Here is a 23,525-nt window from a genome sequence, read left to right on the forward strand (position 1 = left end):
ATTGCAGGAAAGTTCTCCTGCAACAGGGTGACCAAATTACGATCCTACATCTGTAATGTCAGATACTTATATGTCAGATTACAGCAAGTGACATAGCGACTAGCCCACGTCATTATTTACGACTGAGATCCATTAAATGTCAAATGGTTTCCAGGGTAGCACTCCAAATTCCTTGAGAAAAACACACCCTGGTCAATAAGAGGCTTAATTTCAATATATTTCATTTTAATTTACAGCCATTGCATCCAGTGAGCATTGTCTATGAATGTCGTACACTGCAATATGAAAACGTAGGCACATTTACAGTATAAAAAGCACCACGTTTTTATTCACAGTGTCATGGACTACAATATACGCTACATTCTTAGGGCATAGTTTTCTTAACAGAACTATTATCCTGAGCACTGTACACCATTGAAAATAACATTTAACTCCTCAACAATCCCTTTAAATGTGTTTCCCCCAGATGTTCATGTTGTTGGGACCTGAATCGAGCTGGCGTGCTAACCTTGTGAATTACTACTGTGAATTACTACTCCGAATTATTACTAATATGCAATACGAATCCAGGTAGCCTACCCTGTATAATGTGAAAGCCTTAGCCTAAAATGTTATGTGATCTACTCAATAAATTAAGAATGTATTCATTAGTGAAATTAATGTTTAATTTAATAATTTGAAGGACATACTAGTGTAGTCATTAATTTCATTGTCTCTGATTCTGGCAACAGAGACCATGCCCATTGAAACTGAGGTGGCATTTCATTGTTTATTTTAACACAGAATTCATAAAAAAATGTGGATGAAGCTTCTGTCATTTCTGGAAACATTCAAGTTCTTCCTTCACCTGGCCTTCTCTTTCTCCTTCTGATCTCATCTTTCTTTTGGGACCCCGGGCTCTGAGTCTGTCTGTCTGTCTGTCTGTCTGTCTGTCTGTCTGTCTGTCTGTCTGTCTGTCTGTCTGTCTGTCACAGCTTGGAGGAGGGGTCACCAGCCTTTCATCCCAGACCGGCTCCCAGCTCCCCGAAAGCTCTATAGGTGGGAGGACAAGTCTGGCAGTAATTCCATATCTGGTTCAGCATTTATTCTCTTTATTGAGAAAAGCAGTTGCTTGCTTTCTACGGCCGATGAATCCATTCTAACTTCGGACAACATTGGGGTCATCAACGGCCTTGTACTTGGCGGTGGCTTTGCTGTCCTCTGGCTGTGCTGGCTTTCTGATCAGCCGGGGGCTTCCTGTGGCCTTCCTGGAGGGCTGGGGACTGAATAGAATAGGTACTTTATTAATCAATTTGGCTAGCACAGATATTCGACTTCTACCTTTTTAATAACACCCCTAGACACACACATTGAGAGGTTACAGGGCCCGCCACAGCGCAGCGCCCTTGGATGGAGAGGATTTGGGGGTTAAAGGAAAACTCCATCCTAAAACTATCTTTTGGTATTTGGTTCATTAGTCCGTTCTTGATACAGTCCCAAAATGTTTTACATGTCAGCAATCAAGTTTTCAAGATATGTAACTTTCAAAATACAGAAATCTTGCCTGAATGATGCATTTTGCATCCTCTGATGCTACGTTTGCATCATATGATGCAAAATGCATTATTCGGGCCAGATGTCTGTATTTTGAACGTTACATATCTTGAAAACTTGATTGTTGACATGCAAAACATTTTGGGACAATATCAACAAAATACTAATGAAACAAATACCAAAAGATAGTTTTTGGGTGGAGTTGTCCATTAAGTGCCTTGCTGAAGGGCACAATGGCAGTGGTTCATACCTGGAGGAGCCGCCCATCCTGCGGTGGAGCAGGGGGCTCCTGGAGCACTTGGGTTTGGCTGGGGTCTGCAGGGAGTCCTGTGTCTTCAGGGACCTCAGGCTGAGGAGGCCGCAGTAGTAGTTACACTGGTGCTGAGAGACAAACTGCTCAAACACATTGGGGTTCTCTGTGATCGTGAGACTTTGGTACCTGGAGTAATAACAACAGATGCAATGTTACAGATGAGTAAAGGAACAGTTTGTTGACAGAGCTTCATGCCAGAGTTTGTTATTACAGTATTGTAATTGTAAATGGTCTATGTAGTCATGAATATCTCTAGAACACAATGTTCAGAAAATACAACAGAATAAATTATAGGCCTACCAACCCTTTCGATTTGATGGAAATTCCAACGTTTGTGATCTTGAAGTCAACACCTGCAGCACAATCACAATTACAGTTAATTTCACCTGTTCTGTTTTTTCAGCCAAAGCATTGTCCTGCTAGAGTTAGTCATCCGAGACTATGGACACTGTACCTTCCATCCGAGTGAGCAGCATGTTTCCATTGGTCCACTGGAGGATCCAGTGCTGCAGAGCACAACACTTCAGTGCCGCCTCTGAGCCAGTTCTCATGACCAGCCGGCCTGTAGCGTCCATCAGACAGTACCTCAGATAGACCCCCTTCAGGTCAGACTCCACCGTAGCATGGGGAATGGTGTTGGCAGGCCGATATATAAGGTGGACTGGGATCACTCTGTGTAACCAAGAACATACACACACTGTGGTATGACAGAAGACTAAACAGGGTAGTGAAATAATATGAAAAAACATGTTTTTATGTGTAAGTTTCGTATCATTTTGATGATCTCACTCACTCCAGCGCTTCTCCAAAGGTTCCTATCACCCTACATTCCGCAGCAAAGATCTTGCAGTATTCACGAGCAATGTTCTGAAGTCGACATTCCTTTTGGAAAGAAGATTGCATTCATGATCGGACAGAAAAACTTTACTTGGGCTAGTGATCAGAGCTTTGACTAAATGTTTTTTTGATTCCTTTCATAACATCAATAATATCATTACATTGGCCCAATTTCCATTGATTCTCATTAAACATTTACTTTATGTAAAAGAAGTAAAACCCTTCACCTGTTGGGTGATTGCCAGGTTCCTCTCGACCAGGTTGCTCTCCTCCTTGACTCCGTAGTAGGCGATGGGGCTCTTCACCTTAATGTAACATGTGGTCCCAGACTCAAACACTGGCTCCAGCCCATAGATGACCTTCACTCTGCAGGCCTTGTGGGAGCAGCCCTCTCCTATATGGGCCTCCTCCATCACGATACGCCCAAAGAACTTACTTCCCCAGACGCCAGAGTCAGCCAGGCCCTTGGTGAACAGTAGTGGACTCATCTCTATCTCCTCTCCCACTGTAGAGAGGAAAGAGAGTAACATCATCAAACATAATGCACTGGAAGTGGTATTATGAGGCTGCATCATGAGCCACCTGATCCTGCAAGCTTACATGAATGGCTAGTTGAACGGCGCTAACCATTCATGTAAGTTGGGGATCAGGTGCCTCGCAAGGCAAATGATGGGGTGTGACCGTACAGTATTGAACACCAATTAAATCCTAACAAATAATAGACAAATGTAATCTTACCTTCTTGATCCTCACGCAGAAACATGCCAGAGAGTACTGCAAAAAGACAGAGTAGAAAGAATAAGAGCTTGTGAGATGCTAAGTATTTATATATTCCTGCTACCAGTCACTTTTCAGCCCAGTTTATGCATATCCACCTATCATGCCTACACGGACTTTCTTGCACACTCACACACCCACACTCATATACACACACACACTCACCACCACGCATACACCCACCCTCCACTTATACGGCTGCCATATTGTTTACTATTATTATTATTATTATTAATCCTGCTACCAGTCACTTTCTCCTGATCCCTGCCTACATGTCAACCTTAACTACTCCAGTATTCCTGCACATTGTAAATGTGGTACTGGCGTTGACCCTGTATATAACTTACATTCTTCTATTTATTTTGCTTCCTCTCTTATTTCTTCACTATTTTGACATTGAATACTGCACTGTTGGGAAGGGCTTGCAAGTTCAGCATTTCACTGTACTTGTGCATGTGACAAATAAAACTTGATAGGAGATAAAACACGCCAGAGTACTGCAAAAAATAGATTCTAGTCGACAAAATGAGAGATAAGAGATATAAAGATATAGGAGATAACGTGTTGAAACAAGTCAAAGTTCAGAGATTGAACTGAGACACTAGTGTACATACTGTCAACACTCAGTAGGAAGTCTGTTGTGTCTGTCCCGTATTCATTAGTGATGGTGCAGCCATAAACTCCACAGTCTCTGCTGGATGTCTGGACAATAGCCAAGGCTACCTGAGTCTCATCTCCTGCACTGGGAAACACACGGGAGTCAGGGATGGACAGAACAGCAAAATAAACAGAGTTTCAGAAAGCTCTAACTAGAATTTCTCAGCCACATGGTGTCTCTACAACACCTTTACATTGTTGCCATCAGGAAAACCATCTTTGATAGTGAATATTTTATTGTTGAATCCCTTTTATAAACACTATTTTCCAAATTTTGGCTACAGCATTTCACGTCAAGGTATCCTGCATGGAGGACTCACCTTCTTTTAACCTCAGCGATCTCCACCTCATCCTTGATCCACTTAATTGTGGAGTCACTAAGAACGTTGAAAAACTGGCACCACAGCTTCAGATGTCCTGCCGCATCTGAGAAGGGCTCTCCTCTAATCTTCCTGATGACCTGAGGAGCTGGACAGAGAGGGGGGGGGGGATAAAGAGAGGAGAGAGAGAGATTAGTGCCAGTAAGAGAGGGACTCCCGACAGACAGGCACAACCAGGTAAAGATTAACACTTTCTTATATTTCAGCTTCCTAACTTTAAGTAATATGGATACTATTTCAGTTAAGCCTCCATTTAATCCCACCTGGCAAGTAGCTGGCCCCATAGAAATAGAATGAATAGAACAAGCATCCCCAGTCAAATTGCCAGGTTTAGAGGTTGCAAGCCAGTTCTATTAATTCTATATCTATAACTGACGATCCATCTCGTGACAGTGTCAAAGCAAACAGAGGAAGCACGAAGGCTCTTGATCTCCCTACTGGAGCTTAGCCAAAGAAACTACACTGACTCCAATGGTTAATTTAATTGAATAAGACTAGCTACTCTCTAAAAGTATGCCAACATCAGCCACCCCTTTTTTTTTACACTAAGCTGATATATCTTGAAAGGAGTTTACCTTTGAATGGGTTATGCTTGTCCTTCTTAGCTGGTTTCTCCTCAGTCTTGGTAGTGTCTGTTGTCTCCAGGGCAGGTTCCTGGCTCTGTTTGAGGGTCTCTGGTGTTGGAGCCAGCTTCCTCCTACTGAGCAGTGGGGAGCGTCTCTCTGTTGGAGGGGTGCGCTGGCCATTAGGGGGCTGCAGCAGGGGCGACCTGCGGGACAGACCAGGGGACATGGGAGAGGAGGACTCTGGGGATAGCCTGGAGCTCATCCTGAGGACCCCCTCTCTCTGAGGGCTCTGGGTGTCAATCTGTGAAGCAACAGCTTCAGGGTCCTCTCCTTTGGGTTTCGGGATTAAGATTTTGCGTCTAGCGCCAGAGGCCAGCTCCTGTGGGGTGGCTGAGGGCATGGGGGACACACTGTCTGATTCCTTCAGCAGGCCAGTACTGCTTTCAGTGACTGAGACAGATGTTGAAGAGTCTGGCTTTGAATATTCCTCAACGTTCACCTCCTTGGATGGAGAGCTTTTGCTATCCAACGGAATGGTGGGAACAGGTACATACCCTTTTGTCTCACTACTTGGGGAACCCTTGGTATCAAACCTTCGTACTGTCTGAGGACCAGGCTGAGGAACATCAGGTTTGCATGCTTCACTCCGACCTAAAATAATACCAGTATCTGGTGAAGAGTCTTTCCGTTTTTCACTGACAGGTTGCAATGTAGGGGTTGCAATGTTGTTTGTAAATCCTGTATTTTTTGTAGAAAAACTTTGGTTCTCAGTGGCACTAGGAAGTGAGCTAGATTCTGTTGAACGCTCCGAAAGGGGAGAAGCACATCTTTTGTCTCTGCCATGTTGACTGGTGAACACTGGAGGCAGTGAGTGTGAAGAATCCATCTCTTTGACTGTATTTTCTAGTGTTTGTTGTTTCTCTGCAGTGAAGGTAACAGATGAGATGGATGTAGGAGGAACTGTAATGTCCAAGGACTTCTGCTCTGGAGTAACAAGAGAATACTTTTTTTGACCATCCTTATTCGCAGCCAGACTAATATCAGCATTATGGTCCAAAAGATGCTCCTGGTCTGTATCCATGACACATTCAATGTCGGTTAATATACATACAGGAGGATTACTGTTCTCTAAAGTGCCATCCATGTCTACAATAGAAATAGGAGGAATAACAAAAGCTTTAGGTGAGGCTTCAGTCATAGGAGTAACTATGGGGGACTCAAATCGTTCTGGTTCATAGGTATTAAATCTATATTCTACATTTGAAGCTGAAATAGAACCGACAGACGTATCGGTTTCCTTCTTACAAGTGTCTTTCTCAGGTTCCTGCCTGTACTCTGTCTCATCCATCCTCAACTCTGGACTTTGCATTCTCACATCCTGTATGTCAGTTGATGGGGGACATTTAGGTTGTTGGTCTGTGTTTAGACTTTGTATAAGGGGCATTGAAATGGTAGCTACTGAAATAGGTGCCACTGAAATTGGTGGCACTGGACTTACTTCTGTAGGGGCACTTTTCTCCATTTGTGACCTTAGAATATCGGCAATAGACATTACTTTGGCTACAGGTGTTGGGGCTTTTGTTTGTTGCTCTGAGATGTTTGTGTTTGGGACACTTGTTGTTGTGTCTGCCGTCTGTGATGTGTCTGGAATAATAGGCTGAAAGCGGGGTTTTAGAGAAAGACCTTGGCATTCTGCTATCTTCAACACAGGTATACTCTTCTCATCCCATACAGCCACTGCTATACTTTCAACGGTTTTCTTTTCAGGTGCTTTCGTAAGTCTTTCAATTTCACCTTCCTGAACTTTGCTAACTTTATAAACAGTTTCCATGTCAGCCCTTCTCTCATAACTGCCTCCCTGTGCATGTAACTCAGCCAAATGATTACCCTGTACTTTAACGTCAACTTGTATTTCTGTCTCACCAACGGTTTTTATAGCTATCTTAACTTCGCCTTGCTGGCCTACTGAGGAAACACTACACCCCAAGGTTTTCTCACCAACACCCGGGCTTTCCAGGGGTGACTTTAGTGGCTCTGTAAAAGGTAATGTATGGCTCTCACTTGATCCCCTGGAATGATCCTGTGTGCCCTGCGTCATTTTGTCAGAGGCCGATCGGCTCGGAGGATTGTGCAAAGTAGGAGACCGTTTGTTGGCATTTGCTGTGACTTCTCTGTCCGATGACGATGGAGAACGTTGTTGTGGCGAAGGTGATTGTCCGTCCAGCTTTCTCCGGATGGTTAGTATTACAGGTTCTTGCCCGACAGGTGTTCCATTCCACTCTCTCTCTGTCTGTCTGTGGTTCTGTGTAACCTTGAGGCACAATAAAAGCAGAGACAGATTTCCATTGTGTAAATACTTTGCTGCAGTCATATACATGACACATAAACACACATCATTTTTATAAACACATCAAAAACTTAAAAGTGTTATCTTATGAACAAGTCACCAAAGAGACTGCTGTAAGTGTTAAAGACTACAAAAATAACAACAAAGGCTTGACCTTTTCTCCGACAAACGGAAATAAATTTCACATCGACAATGTACAAAGCTCTGTTGTCTGCAGATGTGTTTAAAAAAAATGTCAGTATGTATTTATAAGTATTCATACAGAGGCCCATTATCAGCAACCATCACTCCTGTGTTCCAATGGCATGTTGTGTTAGCTAATCCAAGTTTATCATTTTAAAAGGCTAATTGATCCATTAGAAAACCCTTTTGCAATTATGTTAGCACAGCTGAAAACTGTTGTTCTGATTAAAGAAGCAATAAAACTGGCCTTCTTTAGACTAGTTGAGTATCTGGAGCATCGGAATTTGTGGGTTTGATTACAGGCTCAAAATGGCCAGAAACAAAGAACCTTCTTCTAAAACTCGTCAGTCTATTCTTGTTCTGAGAAATTAAATCTATTCCATGCAAGAAATTGCCAAGAAACTGAAGATCTCGTACAACGCTGTGTACTACTCCCTTCACAGAACAGCGCAAACTGGCTCTAACCAGAATAGAAAGAGGAGTGGGGGGCCCCGGTGCACAACTGAGCAAGAGGACAAGTACATTAGAGTGTCTAGTTTGAGAAACAGACGCCTCACAAGTCCTCAACTGGCAACTTCATTAAATAGTACCCGCAAAACACCAGTCTCAACGTCAACAGTGAAGAGGCGACTCCGGGAGGCTGGCCTTCTAGGCAGACTTCCTCTGTCCAGTGTCTGTGTTCTTTTGCCCATCTTAATCTTTTATTTTTATTGTCCAGTCTGAGATATGAGTTTTTCTTTGCAACTTTGCCTAGAAACCAGCATCCCAGAGTGACCCCAAACTTTTGAACAGTAGTGTATATATATGGACACCCCTTCAAATTAGTGGATTTGACTATTTTAGCCACACCTGTTGCTGACAGGTGTATAAAATTGAGCACACAGCCATGCAATCTCCATAGACAAACAATGTCAGTAGAATGCCCTTACTGAAGAGCTCAATGACTTTCAACATGGAACCGTCATAGGATGCCACCTTTTCAACAAGTCAGTTCGTCAAATTTGTGCCCTGCTAGAGATGCCCAGGTCAACTGTAAGTGCTGTTACTGTGGAGTGGAAACGTCTAGAAGCAACAACGGCTCAGCCTTGAAGTGGTAGACCACACAAGCTCACAGAACGGGACCACCGAGTGCTGAAGCGTGTAGCGCGTAAAAATTGTCTGGCCTCGGTTGCAACACTCACTGCCGAGTTCCAAACTCTCTCTGGAAGCAACGTCACCACAATAACTGTTCGTCGGGAACTTTCTGAAATGTGTTTCCATGGCCGAGCAGCCGCACACAAGCCTAAGATCACCATGCGCAATGCCAAGCGTCGGCTGGAGTGATGTAAAGCTCGCTGCCATTGGACACTGGAGCAGTGGAAACGCGTTCTCTGAAATGATGAATCATGCTTCACCATCTGGCAGTCCGACGGACAAATCTAGGTGTGGCGAATGCCAGGAGAACGCTACCTGTCTGAATGCTTAGTGCCAATTGTAAAGTTTGGTGGAGGAGGAATAATGGTCTGGGGCTGTTTTTCATGGTTTGGGCTAGGCCCCTTAGTTCCAGTGAATGGAAATCTTAACGCTACAGCATAGATTGACATTCTAGATTTTGCGCTTCCAACTTTGTGGCAACAGTTTGGGTAAGGTCCCTTCCTGTTTCAGCATGACAATACCCCGTGCACAAAGCGAGGTCCATAAAGAAATGGTTTGTAGAGATTGGTGTGGAAGAACCTGACAGGCCTGCACATAGCCCTGACCTCAACCCCATCGAACACCTTTGGGATGAATTGGAACGCCGACAGCGAGCCAGGCCTAATCACCCAAAACAGGTGCCTGATCACACTAATGCTCTTGTAGATTAATGGACGCAAGTCCCCGCAGCAATATTCCAACATCTAGTGGAAAGCCTTCCCAGAAGAGTGGAGGCTGTTATAGCAGCAAAGGGTGGACCAACTCCATAGCAGGTGTCCACATACTTTTGGTCATGTAATGTATCTAACGAATTAATCTTGTTTTCAATTTTGAGCCCTCGTGTGCTCAGACATATTTACTAACTGGAACCTGGTCAATGGATGAAGAAATCCTGTTTTCCAGTTATGACTCTGTTACTATCTCACAAACTGTTCTTGACTTGACAGCTATGGCTTGTAGTCAAATCACTATAATTCACACAGGTTCAACACCTCAGATAGAAAGATTTGAATAGTGTCTAATAGTGCTACTGGTGGTGTAGTGTTGTTAAGCTGCACTCATTATGATAGGATTATTACTTCACTTAATAGGTCATTTGATGAGCCACAGAGATTAACAATACCCTCACAAACACAGTGCAGTCCCACAGTACAGGACGAGGTAGTCTAATGTTTCGACCAGGTGCAGAGTGCATGTGGATATGTTGTGAGATTGACTCCTGGTCTGAGCCCATGTTCCTTTAGTCTTAGATAAACATAACAGTAAGATATATGTAACTCATTTGAAATAAGCACCAGATCTAATTGGTCAGCTGAAATTAGCACCAGAGGGATTGGCTCCGGTGTGACTTATGTGTCACTCCATCAGTGAATGAGATAAGTCCAGAGTTACTGAAAGGACCATTCACATTGCATCTACTTTGATTTCAATATCACAGAACTAAAATATGGTGTTGTGTGAAATGACAGTGCATTCCCTTTGAAGAATCAACTGACAAATTATATTGAAATGGGGAGTACATGAACATTTACAATGACAAGTACAGAAGGGAGAGTATGCTCTTAGGTTCACATTGTACACAAATCTATTGTAGGCCTACTTTGGTTTCATTGAAACAAGAAAGTGCTTTATAACCTGTCTCTCTCTCTCTCACAGTGTTCACAGTGGAGTGTATGATAGTGGACTAAGCACAGACAGACATGGAACATGGAATATTTTTAGGTTTAGTGAGGAGACAATGTAATGTGGATCATTCAAAGGGGTGCTTTGGTGGAACAGAGTGGACAGAAGTCTGTCTCAGCACTATTTTCACAGCACTTTGTTTCCATACCTTCCTTTTCTTGGGTTCAGTAGAAGATGCAATGTTTTAAAAAGCCCAAATAGTATGAAATCATAAATGTCTTCTTTGGAGAGAAAAAATAATCAATGCCTAAAATGATTTACAACTTTATGGATAAGAGACAAAAAAAATACATCATCTTTCTCTCTGTTTGCATGGCTGCGACCAACAGCGCAACTAAAAGACGAGGATAACAGTACAGCTCAACTCTCAAGGATAGCAAAAATATTACCCATCATGCTCTCTGCCTCTATGTCTGGACCAATCCAAAACCTTTTAAGGCATCATTGCTGTACCATCTGTTCCATTGTGCTTTTCACTCTCATGCCAAGTGTTTTCCACCACCAAGACCATTCACAGTCGCCTTAAAGCCCCACACTGTCAAACAAGCTAAGATTGTTGACCTCCCAAAATCCTTATTGCACAAATCATACGCACAACAGAAGCCTTGAGGTACTCTGGGATTTCTATATTCATGTTTTCAGCCATTCGATATGTAGCATTGGTAATATACCTGCTGTCCGTGCCAGCACATGCATCATTACACATACGTCTTGTCACACAGAGAGGGGCATACTTGTAAAGTCTAATAATAGCCCTGTGTGTGCTTGTGTTACTGATCTGATCTGGCTGGTGTGTTTTGGAAACGTTAGGCGCTCCATGAGCTCATAGGGACAGGGCAGAGACACTCACCTCCCCACCCAGCTGCGCAGGCAGCCGAGACAAAGACACATTCTTTAGGCACGTGCTTGTTTCCTCCACAGACAGCTGATCTCCTGACTGTTCACACAGACGCTGAGGCAAGGCAGAGACAGCCTCGCTGCTCTTACAGGGTGATGTTAGTACTGACTTCACTGATTCCCCAGCAACTTCAACTGCAGTTCCAGTTCCATGGATGGAATAAGTATCTGAGTTTAGCACCTCAAGCACTGATGCTGAATCCTTCCCCAGGCATTCAGTTTGACCTTTTAGGGGAGTAGTGGTGCTGTTTAGGTGTTCCAGGACAGAAGGCTTATCGTCTACCTCCATGTCTGTTACGTTGCTTTGATGGGTTTTAATGTCCTCTGGTGTGTTGCTCAACACCTGTGGAGTTGTTACTGAAGGACTTGCTTGTGGTTGTGGTGTGACAGAGGAACTTGGTTGTCGTTGTAGATTCGGGGAAGGACTTGGTTGACGTGGTTGTGGTTGTAGTTTCGCAGAAGGACTCTGTTGTGGTTGTGGTTTCACATAAGGACTTGCTTGGAGTTTCTCTGAACGACTTGGTAGACGTATTTGTGGTTGTGGTTGTAGTTGTAGTTTCGCAGAAGGAGGATCTGGTTGTGGTGTTACTGAGGAACTTGGTTGTCGTTGTAGATTCGGGGAAGGACTTGGTTGACGTGGTTGTGGTTGTAGTTTCGCAGAAGGAGGATCTGGTTGTGGTGTTACTGAGGGACCTAGTTGTGATTTTACTGAAGGGCTTGATTGAAGTGGGTGTGGTTGTAGTTTCGCAGAAGGAGGATTTGGTTGTGGCTGTGACTTCACAGAAGGAGGACTTGGTTGTGGCTGTGACGTCACAGAAGGAGGACTTGGTTGATGTGGTTGTGATTGTGATTTCGCTGAAGGAGGACTTGGTTGACGTGGTTGTGGCTGTGACGTCACAGAAGGAGGACTTGGTTGATGTGGTTGTGATTGTGATTTCTCTGAAGGAGGACTTGGTTGACGTGGTTGTGGTTGTGGTTTCGCTGAAGGAGGACTTGGTTGACGTGGTTGTGATTGTGATTTCTCTGAAGGAGGACTTGGTTGACGTGGTTGTGGTTGTGATTTCGCTGAAGGAGGACTTGGTTGACGTGGTTGTGATTTCGCTGAAGGAGGACTTGGTTGTGGTTGTATTTTAGCTGAAGGACTTGGTTGTGGTTGTATTTTAGCTGAAGGACTTGGTTGTGGTTTTAGTTTAGCTGAAGGACTTGGTTGTGATGAGGTGACAGGAGGAACTGTACTCTGACTCCCCATAATATTGTTATTTCCAACATCTTGGGTCACCTGAGCCCCTGCAGCATTCTGACTCTTATTCCCTGAGACGGTTTCCCCTGTAGAGAGGAGCCCAGTAGAAGGAGACAGGATGCTAGGCTCTCCGTTGTGTGGTGGGGTTTGTACAGGTACTTTCTCCTTCACTTGGACCTTCACTTCTTCCATTACTGACACAGTGTTGTTCAGTGGGGCTCTCTCAGACTGATTCATGTATTTTACACTCTCTGTCTTTGAGGCTGAAGTTTCAACAGCACTCTCCACTTCCAGGGCCTCTTCTGATGACCCCAGTGAGGGTGAGGACTCAACCAGACAAGGTGTCACACTGACCTCTCCTTCTTTACTCATCCCTCTCTCCTCAGGCTTCTTCCCTGCTTGGCTATCAGCTGTCATCCCACTATCCTCTCCATTGGAGATCTTTATCTTCTTCTTGGCCAGTGATGTTTTTGGTGTGTGTGGAGCAAAAGACTTCTCCACTGAATCGTAAACATACGTCCGGCCTTTGTTGCTGCTATTTTCTGTAATAGCTGCCTGTCTATTGACATTGGAAGACCCAGCCCTGTTAGATTCCCGTTTTTCTTCTCCCACCACAGGTGTGTCCTGTAGCCTGGCCTCTGCCTCCCCAGCATGAGCCTGAGTGCTCTCCTCAACCACTTCATCCTCCATAAAGCTGGGGGCACTGAGGCTGGGGTCCATGGGGGACCGTCGCTTCCTCTGGGACCGGTCTGGACTGATGGTCCTCAGTGTTTCCTGCCGACTACCAGGAGACCCGTGGTTCTCCTTGTCCCACGGCTTGGGCTCCTCCAGCTCTCTGCGTGTCTTTTCGGCCTTCAGTTTGATCTTGGCGAAGTACTGCTGGTGGATCTTGTATTCGCTCATCGTCCCCACCTCAAGGACTCCAGAGCAGGACACAATGCCTTTGTTGTTCCTGGCTGACGCCTGGTAGATGGCTGCATCCTCCATAGTGCAACTGTAAAGAAAACAAATTATAGATACTTGTATTATACAGTTGCTGCACAATTTTTTAAATAATATTTGCGTGCATCATTACAAACGAAACTGACATCAATATGATAATGTTTAACATCTTCAATACAAATGACAATTATGATCTTGATACATACTTGTAAATGTGCAGTGAATGGTTTTGTCCATTGCGGGAAATGTTGTATTTAGGTAGTCCACAGTATCTGTCCAATTGCAAATCATCTTTATACCATGTCACTTCTGGAGCGGGGTGACCTGAAGACAAATTGAAACAAAGAAACAGTTAGAGACTACATTTCGCATTTACTGTAAAGTCTTCAGATAGATAATACTGGTTAGGAAGTACAACAACAAAGTATGTAGGCTATTACAAACAACGTATTGCGCCCACTCACACCAGAGGAGAGTTTACCTGACACCTCACAGGTGAACTTGATGCTACAGGTTTCAGATACGGCTCTTGACTTTAATGTCGTCTCAAAGGATGGCTGGGTCTCCTCCGTTAAATGTGCCATAACACAATGTAGTGTGCTCCTGCATAAAACACTTAGTTACATTTTCAAATGTAAACAAATGTCTCTCACCTGGGCCAAAGCTATTTTCAAAATATATAATCTTCTATAAAGGCAATGGAAGATAGACAAAATATATGGAATATAAAATGCAATAGTTTGTAAAATATAAAGACATTTTTATCAATACATTCAAACCCTACATACTGTAAGGTAATGTGATTCGATTTCCTAGTGATTTGATTTCCATAGATTGTCTTGCTTTCCATAAGAATTGCAGAGGTCAAAATGGGTGTTATGTAGTTTGTGATGCAATATCTGGTGCAATCCAATATCACTATAATCAAATATCAGCCAACATATTTCACCAAGCACACATTGTTCCATCTTTCATCCTCAATGTCATGACGGTGATGCAACATAAGCCAGGCTAAGGAAAAGCTAAAAGATAGCAAGTGCTGGTGTTAGTTGAAATGAATTTCATGAAACAAATACATGACAGTACCTTGATGGCCTGTATTGAGAATAGCTGTGACTGGAGTAGCTATGCAGAGAGGAAGCAAATAGAAGCAGCTTATCAGGCACAATATATAGGCGTTCTGGTATGAATGAAGATGGACTAAGAAGTGTTCTTACATAAACTATCACTAAGTGTCATGCTTTTAATTGGTTATCAAATGCCCTTAATTGGTTATTACATTTAATTGGTTATCAAATTCCCATATTTTAGTCCATATGAAATTAATTTTACAGTAATGAGACATACAGTTGAAGTCAGAAGTTTACATACACTTAGGTTGGAGTCATTAACACTCATTTTTCAACCACTCCACAATTTTCTTGTTAACAAACTATAGTTTTAGTAAGTCGGTTACGACATCTACTTTGTGCATGATACAAGTCATTTTTCCAACAATTGTTTACAGACAGATTATTTCACTGATAATTGTCACGCCCGGACCTTAGAGAGCCGTTTTATTTCTCTATTTAGTGAGGTCAGGGTGTGATGTGGGGTGGGCATTCTATGTTATGTATTTCTTTGTGTTTGGCTGAGTGTGGTTCCCAATCAGAGGCAGCTGTCTATCGTTGTCTCTGATTGGGAATCATACTTAGGTAGCCTGTTTTCCCACCTATGTTGTGGGATCTTGTTTTTTGTTAGCTCTGGGAAATCCTACAGAACGTGACGTTCGTTATTCTTTTTGTTGTTTGTGTTTAGTGTTCTGAGTAATTAAAGAATCATGAACACTTTCCACGCTGCACCTTGGTCCACTTCTTCAGACGAATGTTACAATACAATTCACTGTATCACAATTCCAGTGGGTCAGAAGTTTACATACACTAAGTTGACTGTGTCTTTAAACAGCTTGGAAAATTACAGAAAATGATGTCATGGCTTTAGAAGCTTCTGATAGGCTAATTGACATCATTTGAGGTGTACCTGTGGATGCATTTCAAGGCCTACCTTCAAACTCAGTGCCTCTTTGCTTGACATCATGGGAAAATCAAAAGAAATCAGCCAAGACCTCAGAAAAACATTGTAGACCTCCACAAGTGTGGTTCATCCTTGGGAGCAATTTCCAAATGCCTGAAGGTACCACGTTCATCTGTACAAATAATAGTACGCAAGTATAAACACCATGGGACCACGCAGCTGTCATACCGCTCAGGAAGGAGACGCGTTCTGTCTCCTAGAGATGCACGTACTTTGGTGTGAAAAGTGCAAATCAATCCCAGAAAAACAGCAAAGGACCTTGTGAAGATGGTGGAGGAAACAGGTACAAAAGTATCTATATCCACAGTAAAACGAGTCCTATATCGACATAACCTGAAAGTCCGCTCAGCAAGGAACAAGCCACTGCTCCAAAACCGGTATAAAAAAGACTACGGTTTGCAACTGCATATGGGGACAAAGATCATACTTTTTGGAGAAATGTCCTCTGGTCTGATGAAACAAAAATAGAACTGTTTGGTCATAATGACCATCGCTATGTTTGGAGGAAAAAGGGGGAGGCTTCCAAGCCGAAGAACACCATCCCAACCGTGAAGCACGGGGGTGGCAGCATCATGTTGTGGGGGTGCTTTGCTGCAGGAGGGACTGGTGCGCTTCACAAAATAGATGGCATCATGAGGACGGAAAATTATGTGGATATATTGAAGCAACATCTCAAGACATCAGTCAGGAAGTTAAAGCTTGGTCGCAAATGGGTCTTCCAAATGGACAATGACCCCAAGCATACTTCCAAAGTTGTGGCAAAATGGCTTAAGGACAACAAAGTCAAGGTATTGGAGTGGCTATCTCAAAGCCCTGACCTCAATCATATAGACAATTTGTGGGCAGAACAGAAAAAGTGTATGCGAGCATGGAGGCCAACAAACCTGACTCCGTTACACCAGCTCTGTCAGGAGGAATGGGCCAAAATTCACCCTACTTACTGTGGGAAGCTTGTGGAAGGCTACCCGAAACGTTTGACCCAAGTTAAAGAATTTAAAGGCAACGTTACCAAATACTAATTGAGTGTATGTACATTTCTGACCCACTGGGAATGTGATGAAAGAAATAATAGCTGAAATAAATCATTCTCTCTATTATTATTCTGACATTTCACATTCTTAAAATAAAGTGGTGATCCTAACTGACCTAAAACAGGGAATTTTTACTAGGATTAAATGTCAGGAATTGTGAAAAACTGAGTTTAAATGTATTTGGCTAAGGTGTATGTAAACTTCCGACTTCAACTGTACATGACTCTATATGAATATAGTGCGATCAAATCAGTCGAATGAAGCACAGCAACTGGACGCAAACCATAGTTTGCAGTGCATCAGTACCACTGTCATGGAGGACGTAAACTCAAGCACCGAAGTAACAACTGAGGTGGAACCAACAACAGGAGTGGAACTCACCCAGCCTCCCAGACCTGCAGTCGAGAGGAGACTACCAGGGCACAGACCGTATGTGAAGTGGCCTGGCGCCAGTGACAAGAAGTTGTGGGAAGCAGTGAATACTGACCTTACCTTGACCCTCGAGAAACTTCGAGGCACAGTGGAGAAGAAGTTGGAGAGGATGGGGGACATCATCTATGAGTACGGGGCAGAAAGCTTTGGAGTGCAAGAGGCAAAAGGCGGGAGAAAGGTTCCAACCCCACCAGTTTCCAGGAGGCAACAAGAAATCAAGCGCCTCGTTCAAGAAAGGAGACAGCTTAAGAAACAGTGGAAGAAGGCCTCGGAAGTGGAAAAGGAGGGCATAGAGGCACTTCAGGCTGACATTAAAACCCGGTTGGCATCCCTCCGTAGAGCAGAGAACCTACGGAAACGCAGAAGGAAGAAAGAACAAACTAGAACTCGATTCTATAAAGATCCCTTCAAGTTCCTTAAAAGTCTCTTCACGAAGGAAAAAAGTGGAGCTCTAAAAACAACAAAGAAAGACCTAGAGGAGCACCTGATAACAACAAACTTTGACTCAAAGCGACATGAACATCTGGCCATCCCATCAGATATCCCACCCATTGAACCCCCGGAACATCATATTGAGACCAGCCCTCCGACATGGAAAGAGGTGGAAAACACAGTTCGACGGGCAAGAACAGCATCAGCCCCGGGGCCAAATGGAGTCCCGTACAAAGTGTATAAGAACGCACCAGACGTCCTGAGGGTCCTCTGGAGGCTTATGAGAACAGCTTGGCAGAAGAAGATAATACCCAAAGTGTGGCGTAGGGCAGGCGGGGTCCTGATCCCTAAGGAGAAGGATGCAGTGAACATCAGCCAATTCCGCCCAATCTCCTTACTGAATGTCGAGGGTAAAATCTTCTTTAGGGTCATTGCCCAGAGGATGTCCGAGTACCTGCAAAGGAATGCGTACGTCGATACATCTGTACAGAAGGCAGGAATATCAGGGTTCTCTGGCTGCTTGGAACACTCCAGCATGATCTGGCACCAGATCCAAATGGCCAAGGTGGAGAAAAGGGACCTCCACGTAGTCTTCCTCGACCTCGCCAATGCATTTGGCTCTGTGCCCCATGAACTCCTGTGGTCTGCCTTCAGATTTTTCCACATACCGGACACCATCACAACGCTGGTGAAGTCGTACTTCAAGGATCTGCAGTTCTGCTTCACCACCTCAGAGTTTACCACCTCATGGCAGTGCCTGAATGTAGGTATAATGGCGGGATGTACCATTTCTCCGTTGGCATTCAAAATGGCAATGGAGGTTATCATCAGATCCTCAAAATGGGTTGCTGGTGGACAGCGAGTCGACTCTGGTTTCCGCCTCCCTCCACTCAGAGCCTACATGGACGACATTACAACATTGACCACCACTGTCCCATGCACCAGGAGACTGCTCAGAAAACTCGAGGAGAACATCAGCTGGGCCCGTATGAAGATTAAACCATCCAAGTCACGCAGCATCTCGATTGTGAAGGGAGTACTCTCTGACCTGAAATTCTTCATCGGAGATGACCAAATCCCAACAGTGTCTGAGCAGCCGGTAAAAAGCCTTGGAAGGTGGTATGATGCAAGCCTGAAGGACAAAGACCAGGTGCAACAGCTGCGCAAAGACATCAGTAGTAGCCTACAGTCCATCGACAACACCCAGCTACCTGGAAAGTTAAAGGCCTGGTGTCTGCAGTTTGGTCTCCTACCCCGGGTGTTGTGGCCCCTAGCAGTGTATGAGGTTCCAATCTCAACAGTGGAGAAGATGGAAAGAGGAGTCACAGGCTACTTAAAGAAGTGGCTCGGAGTTCCACGATGCCTTACCACCATAGGCCTCTATGGAGATGGTGTCCTCAAGCTGCCCCTCACCAGTCTAACAGAGGAATTCAAGTGTGCAAAAACCAGGCTCCAGATGACACTGAATGAATCTCGAGACCCAGTGGTGAGCAACAACGCGCCGACCTTGGCAACTGGGCGCAAATGGAGGCCAGGAAAAGCAGTCCAGGAGGCAACAGCAGCCCTCAGACATGCTGACATTGTGGGTCATGTTCAGCAAGGGAGAGGAGGCCTTGGGCTAACTAGCCGTGCTGCTTGGAGTAAGGCCACTGCACCAGAGCGGCGGAAGATGGTAGTGCAGGAAGTACGCCATCAGGAGGAGGCTGCAAGGTGGGCCAAGGCAGTCTCTCTTGCCAAACAGGGACAGTGGACTCGATGGGACAGTGTGGAGAAGAGGAAGATCAGCTGGAAGGATCTGTGGGCCATGGAAGCGAGGCGGTTGAGCTTTTCCATCAGAGCAACATATGACGTCCTTCCAACACCAGTTAATCTTCACCAATGGTATGGTGAAGATCCGGACTGTGCCCTCTGTTCCATGCCAGCCAACCTCAGGCACATTCTCACAGGGTGTAAAACAAGCCTCACCCAAGGACGCTACACTTGGCGTCACAACCAAGTCCTTAAAAACCTTGCGTCCGCCCTGGAGGACAAGCGAGCTGCCACCAACTCCCTACCACCCCCAGCAGCATCACACCCCTTACGGACGACCTTTGTCCGCGAAGGGACTAAACCACCGAAGAGCGGCTCTACACCATTAGAGCGAGACCAGCTGCGCTTGGCCCGCGACTGGAAAATGCTAGCTGACATTGGCCGGCAACTTGTGTTTCCTCCGGAGATCGCAACCACCACCCTAAGACCTGACATGGTGCTCTGGTCCCATTCGCTCAAGAAGGTCTTCATCATTGAGCTCACAGTACCCTGGGAGGACTCAGTAGATGAGGCTTATGAGCGGAAACATCTGCGCTATGCCAATCTAGCTGCCGAAGCACGGCATCATGGCTGGAACACAGAAGTCCGACCAGTGGAGGTGGGCTGCAGAGGTTTTGTGGCGACATCTACAACCAGACTGCTTAGAGACCTGGGAATTAAGGGCCAGAGCCAGCGTTCGGCAATCAAAGCTGTATCAGAGGCGGCAGAAGGCAGCAGTCAATGGCTCTGGATGAAGAGGAAAGACCCCAGCTGGGCCCCGAAGTGAGAGGGCCAGGAGGTATGCGGTCAACAATGCTTGACTCAGGGAGGAAGACGCCCCTGCCATGCATAGTCCCATGGGATGTTGGCTATCAACAACAACGCAACTCCTATGACTAATTGGGAATGGGACGCAAGCGTAGGATTGATCACCCTGTCGCTGGCCGCCTTTGGGGAGGGTGTATAGTGTGAAAGGCCGAAACACCCTAGGAACCAAAGGTACACTACTGACGATGCGCTCCCCAAATTTCACCAGTCTCACTGTTCATGAACTCTTGGAAGTGCTTGCACAAAGGATAGTAACATCTCATCCTGTGTTCTTGGAATCTTTCAATACAGAATGCAGGTATTGAAGGCTCATTATTGAGTGACATTAATGCCAACAAAAACTGCATTTTATATTCAGAAATCTATTTTGAATTCAGATTCCATTTCTGTTGGAACTACTATCACTCCATACACCATAGCGTGCAACATCTTAATTGGTGGATATGTCATGCCTGTAATCATGGCCATAAACAGTGTTTAAGTGTAGGTCTAGTCACTCTGTCTGGTGTTGTCATCTAATCCAGTCTCTCGGCCAGATCATTAAGACAGGGTGCTGCTAAGGCCATGGTTTATTTGAGATTTTATTTTGACTGACTATTGCCTAGTGTCTACAGTGAAACAAAATCAAACCACTGACAAGTGGAAAAACACTAAGTGACGTCAGAAAGTATTACATGACGATACTATCTGTACCATTAATATTTTACTGAATTATAATTAAGAATACATGTTTTCACTTGACTTGATAGTTTTGCAGCACTCACTTGGCCACAAGTAGACATACCCAGTAGTAGGAAGATTGTATTTTCATAAACGTTTATTCTATTTGTAGGATGCATTTTGGAAGCCGGTTCGCCTTTACACAGGCTCATGCAGTGAGATGCAGTTTATTTATAAAGAGCTGAGAGCTGACCTTCATGGTCATAGCTTTTTATGAGCCGGTAGTGAGTGTTGCCTATCAGCTGGCCATTCAAACAGTCCTAAATGCAGAAGACGACACCATGGAAACCAACAATGACTTTGATATGTGATTGACTCATCCAGGTAACTTAAGATGAATGCACTATAAGTGGCTCTGGATGAATGCGTCTGCTAAATGACTCAAATGTAAATGTTATGTAAATATAACTAACACAACTATCTCCAACTAACTAACACACTGAGAAATCATTTCAATCCAAGCCATCAAATCATATTAATTTAAAAGGGCATTAAAAATTCAATGATTATTGTTTTATTATTGAGACCTCATAATGCAATGATGCTGAATCAATGGTTAAACTTCACTTCAGAAGGAAAGGGATGTGGTAATAAAGATATTCTAACTTTCCTGTTGCTTGTTGAGGTACAGTAATATTTCCTGTTGCTTGTTGAGGTACAGTAATATTTCCTGTGTTGAGCTGAGGGGTTGGGTACCTGTTTTCAGGCCTGACATCAGAGAGGTAGCTGCGGCTGCTGGCTCTGCTACTCCCTATGACATCATCTCCATTGTGGGAGCTGGACCTGCCGTCCCCCACAGAGTAGGAGCGTGTCATCAGCCTCCTGGAACTCATTCTCCAACAGATAGAGAGTTTCTCTTTCAAACTTAAATTCCCAGGAGAAACTTCCTCAGAGAAGGCAACAGATGATGATGTACATCCACCAAAACAAATGAGGTTTTCTTCTGTGGCTGTAATCTGTTATGGTCTAAATCTGGGAGATAGCAGCTGAAAGAGAGATAAAGATGACACTAAGTTATTTTTAATAACAAGATACAAAATCAAGATGATGCCCTTTTTTGGTAAATATTTATGAGCTTGAAAACATGTTAAAAAAAAACAAGCACTTCTATTGTCTTCATCAATTGTAGTGTAATGCATTATACTATAGAGACTCATATCAGCAACAGAGACGTTTGTTCAAAGTAATGTTGTTATGTTCAGTTGGTAACACATCCATTATATCATCATTCATCGACAAGCTATCTTCCATCAGATCTCTAAGGTAAACTCACCATTCATAGCTTTCCTTTTGTCTCTTTGTATAAGGACCCACCACTCTCTCCGGCTCAAGGCACTGTGCAATTTCCAATCAAACATGAGCATGCGTACCCTGCCAAACCTATTTATAGCAGGACTACAAATAGGCACAAGAGCACATCACATTTTCCAAAACTAGCCTTCGAACCATTTTAAGTACAATACCCCACCACCACAAGGAAAACTCCATTTGGGAAAGAATCCGTAGAAAATAGTTTTGATGATATCCGTTCCAGCATTGTGGAGGAGATAAATCCATATGGAACAATGCTTAGTCAGAAGCCACAAGGCCATCTAAGAGTTGGTTGTCTTCCAAATGTTATGAATTGGGTTAAGCAAGTTAGGCCACCACGAGTTTGTGACTTGGTTACCATTGGAAAACGTGCCCTCTAAAACAGCAGAGAGTCTTTCATGTGGCCCAATGGGTGACTGCGCTTTTTCTTCTCTTAAACAGCGTGTATGCTTAGTGCTTGATACAGCCCGTGGTGCTAAAGTATCATATGACCCTGTCAATCAGAATGATGACACCAGCCTTAAAAGTCCATTTAAATGAGCTGTAAATTCAGGCATCCAGTCCCATCGCTCCCACTTTCCAAACATAAAAGTGTTTGGTTACAATGACTGACCTTCCACAGCAATAAGCTTGTTGATCCTGCATATGACAAATATACTGGGACAAATGTGAGTCTAAATGCAATAGAACATTTTGCAGTGGTTACTACTCTGTGATATTTTTATGCTAGTGATATAACATGTAAACAAGTGCTGTTCTTAGTGAGTTTTTCACAGAATTGCCGTGCAAGTTGTGGATGTCAGTTTCATCATCTGTTGGGCTGCTGGTTGGTTAAGCTGTGATGACACTGTTCGACCACCCTGGTCGTTGCCTGTGCTCTCATTGTGCTGTGATGACACTGTTCGACCAGCCTGGTCCTTGCCTGTGCTCTCATTGTGCTGTGATGACACTGTTCGACCACCCTGGTCGTTGCCTGTGCTCTCATTGTGCTGTGATGACACTGTTCGACCAGCCTGGTCCTTGCCTGTGCTCTCATTGTGCTGTGATGACACTGTTCGACCACCCTGGTCGTTGCCTGTGCTCTCATTGTGCTGTGATGACACTGTTCGACCAGCCTGGTCCTTGCCTGTGCTCTCATTGTGTTGTGATAACACTGTTCAACCAGCCTGGTCCTTGCCTGTGCTCTCATTGTGCTGTGATGACACTGTTCGACCACCCTGGTCCTTGCCTGTGCTCTCATTGTGTTGTGATAACACTGTTTAACCAGCCTGGTCCTTGCCTGTGCTCTCATTGTGCTGTGATGACACTGTTCGACCAGCCTGGTCCTTGCCTGTGCTCTCATTGTGCTGTGATGACACTGTTCGACCAGCCTGGTCCTTGCC

The 23,525-nt window shown here is 44.3% G+C and overlaps 1 protein-coding gene across 4 annotated transcripts; it reads right to left on the minus strand.

Moving 5' to 3' along the window:
* Nucleotides 1-239: 239 nt before the first annotated feature.
* LOC129854496 (alpha-protein kinase 3-like) lies at nt 240-22,605 on the minus strand. 4 transcript variants are annotated; one of them, XM_055921597.1, is made up of 17 exons: nt 22,106-22,595; nt 21,529-21,818; nt 14,615-14,653; nt 14,010-14,131; nt 13,735-13,852; nt 11,983-13,580; nt 11,300-11,919; nt 5,073-7,374; nt 4,438-4,585; nt 4,075-4,202; nt 3,422-3,457; nt 2,911-3,188; nt 2,640-2,728; nt 2,301-2,518; nt 2,151-2,199; nt 1,784-1,972; nt 240-1,262 (listed from the first exon to the last, which is right to left on the minus strand). In XM_055921597.1, the coding sequence occupies exons 2-17, from the start codon at nt 21,663-21,665 to the stop codon at nt 1,139-1,141; spliced, it is 6,195 nt and encodes a 2,064-aa protein (XP_055777572.1). In that variant the 5' UTR covers nt 21,666-21,818; nt 22,106-22,595; the 3' UTR covers nt 240-1,138. The 4 variants fall into 4 exon arrangements, with proteins under 4 accessions (XP_055777572.1, XP_055777569.1, XP_055777571.1 ...); XM_055921594.1 differs by having other exon boundaries at nt 11,300-13,580; nt 22,106-22,594; XM_055921596.1 differs by lacking the exon at nt 14,615-14,653 and having other exon boundaries at nt 11,300-13,580; nt 22,106-22,593.
* Between the last annotated feature and the right edge of the window lie 920 nt (nt 22,606-23,525).

This window comes from Salvelinus fontinalis, chromosome 4 (genome assembly GCF_029448725.1).
Source record: "Salvelinus fontinalis isolate EN_2023a chromosome 4, ASM2944872v1, whole genome shotgun sequence".
Lineage (NCBI taxonomy): Eukaryota > Metazoa > Chordata > Actinopteri > Salmoniformes > Salmonidae > Salvelinus > Salvelinus fontinalis.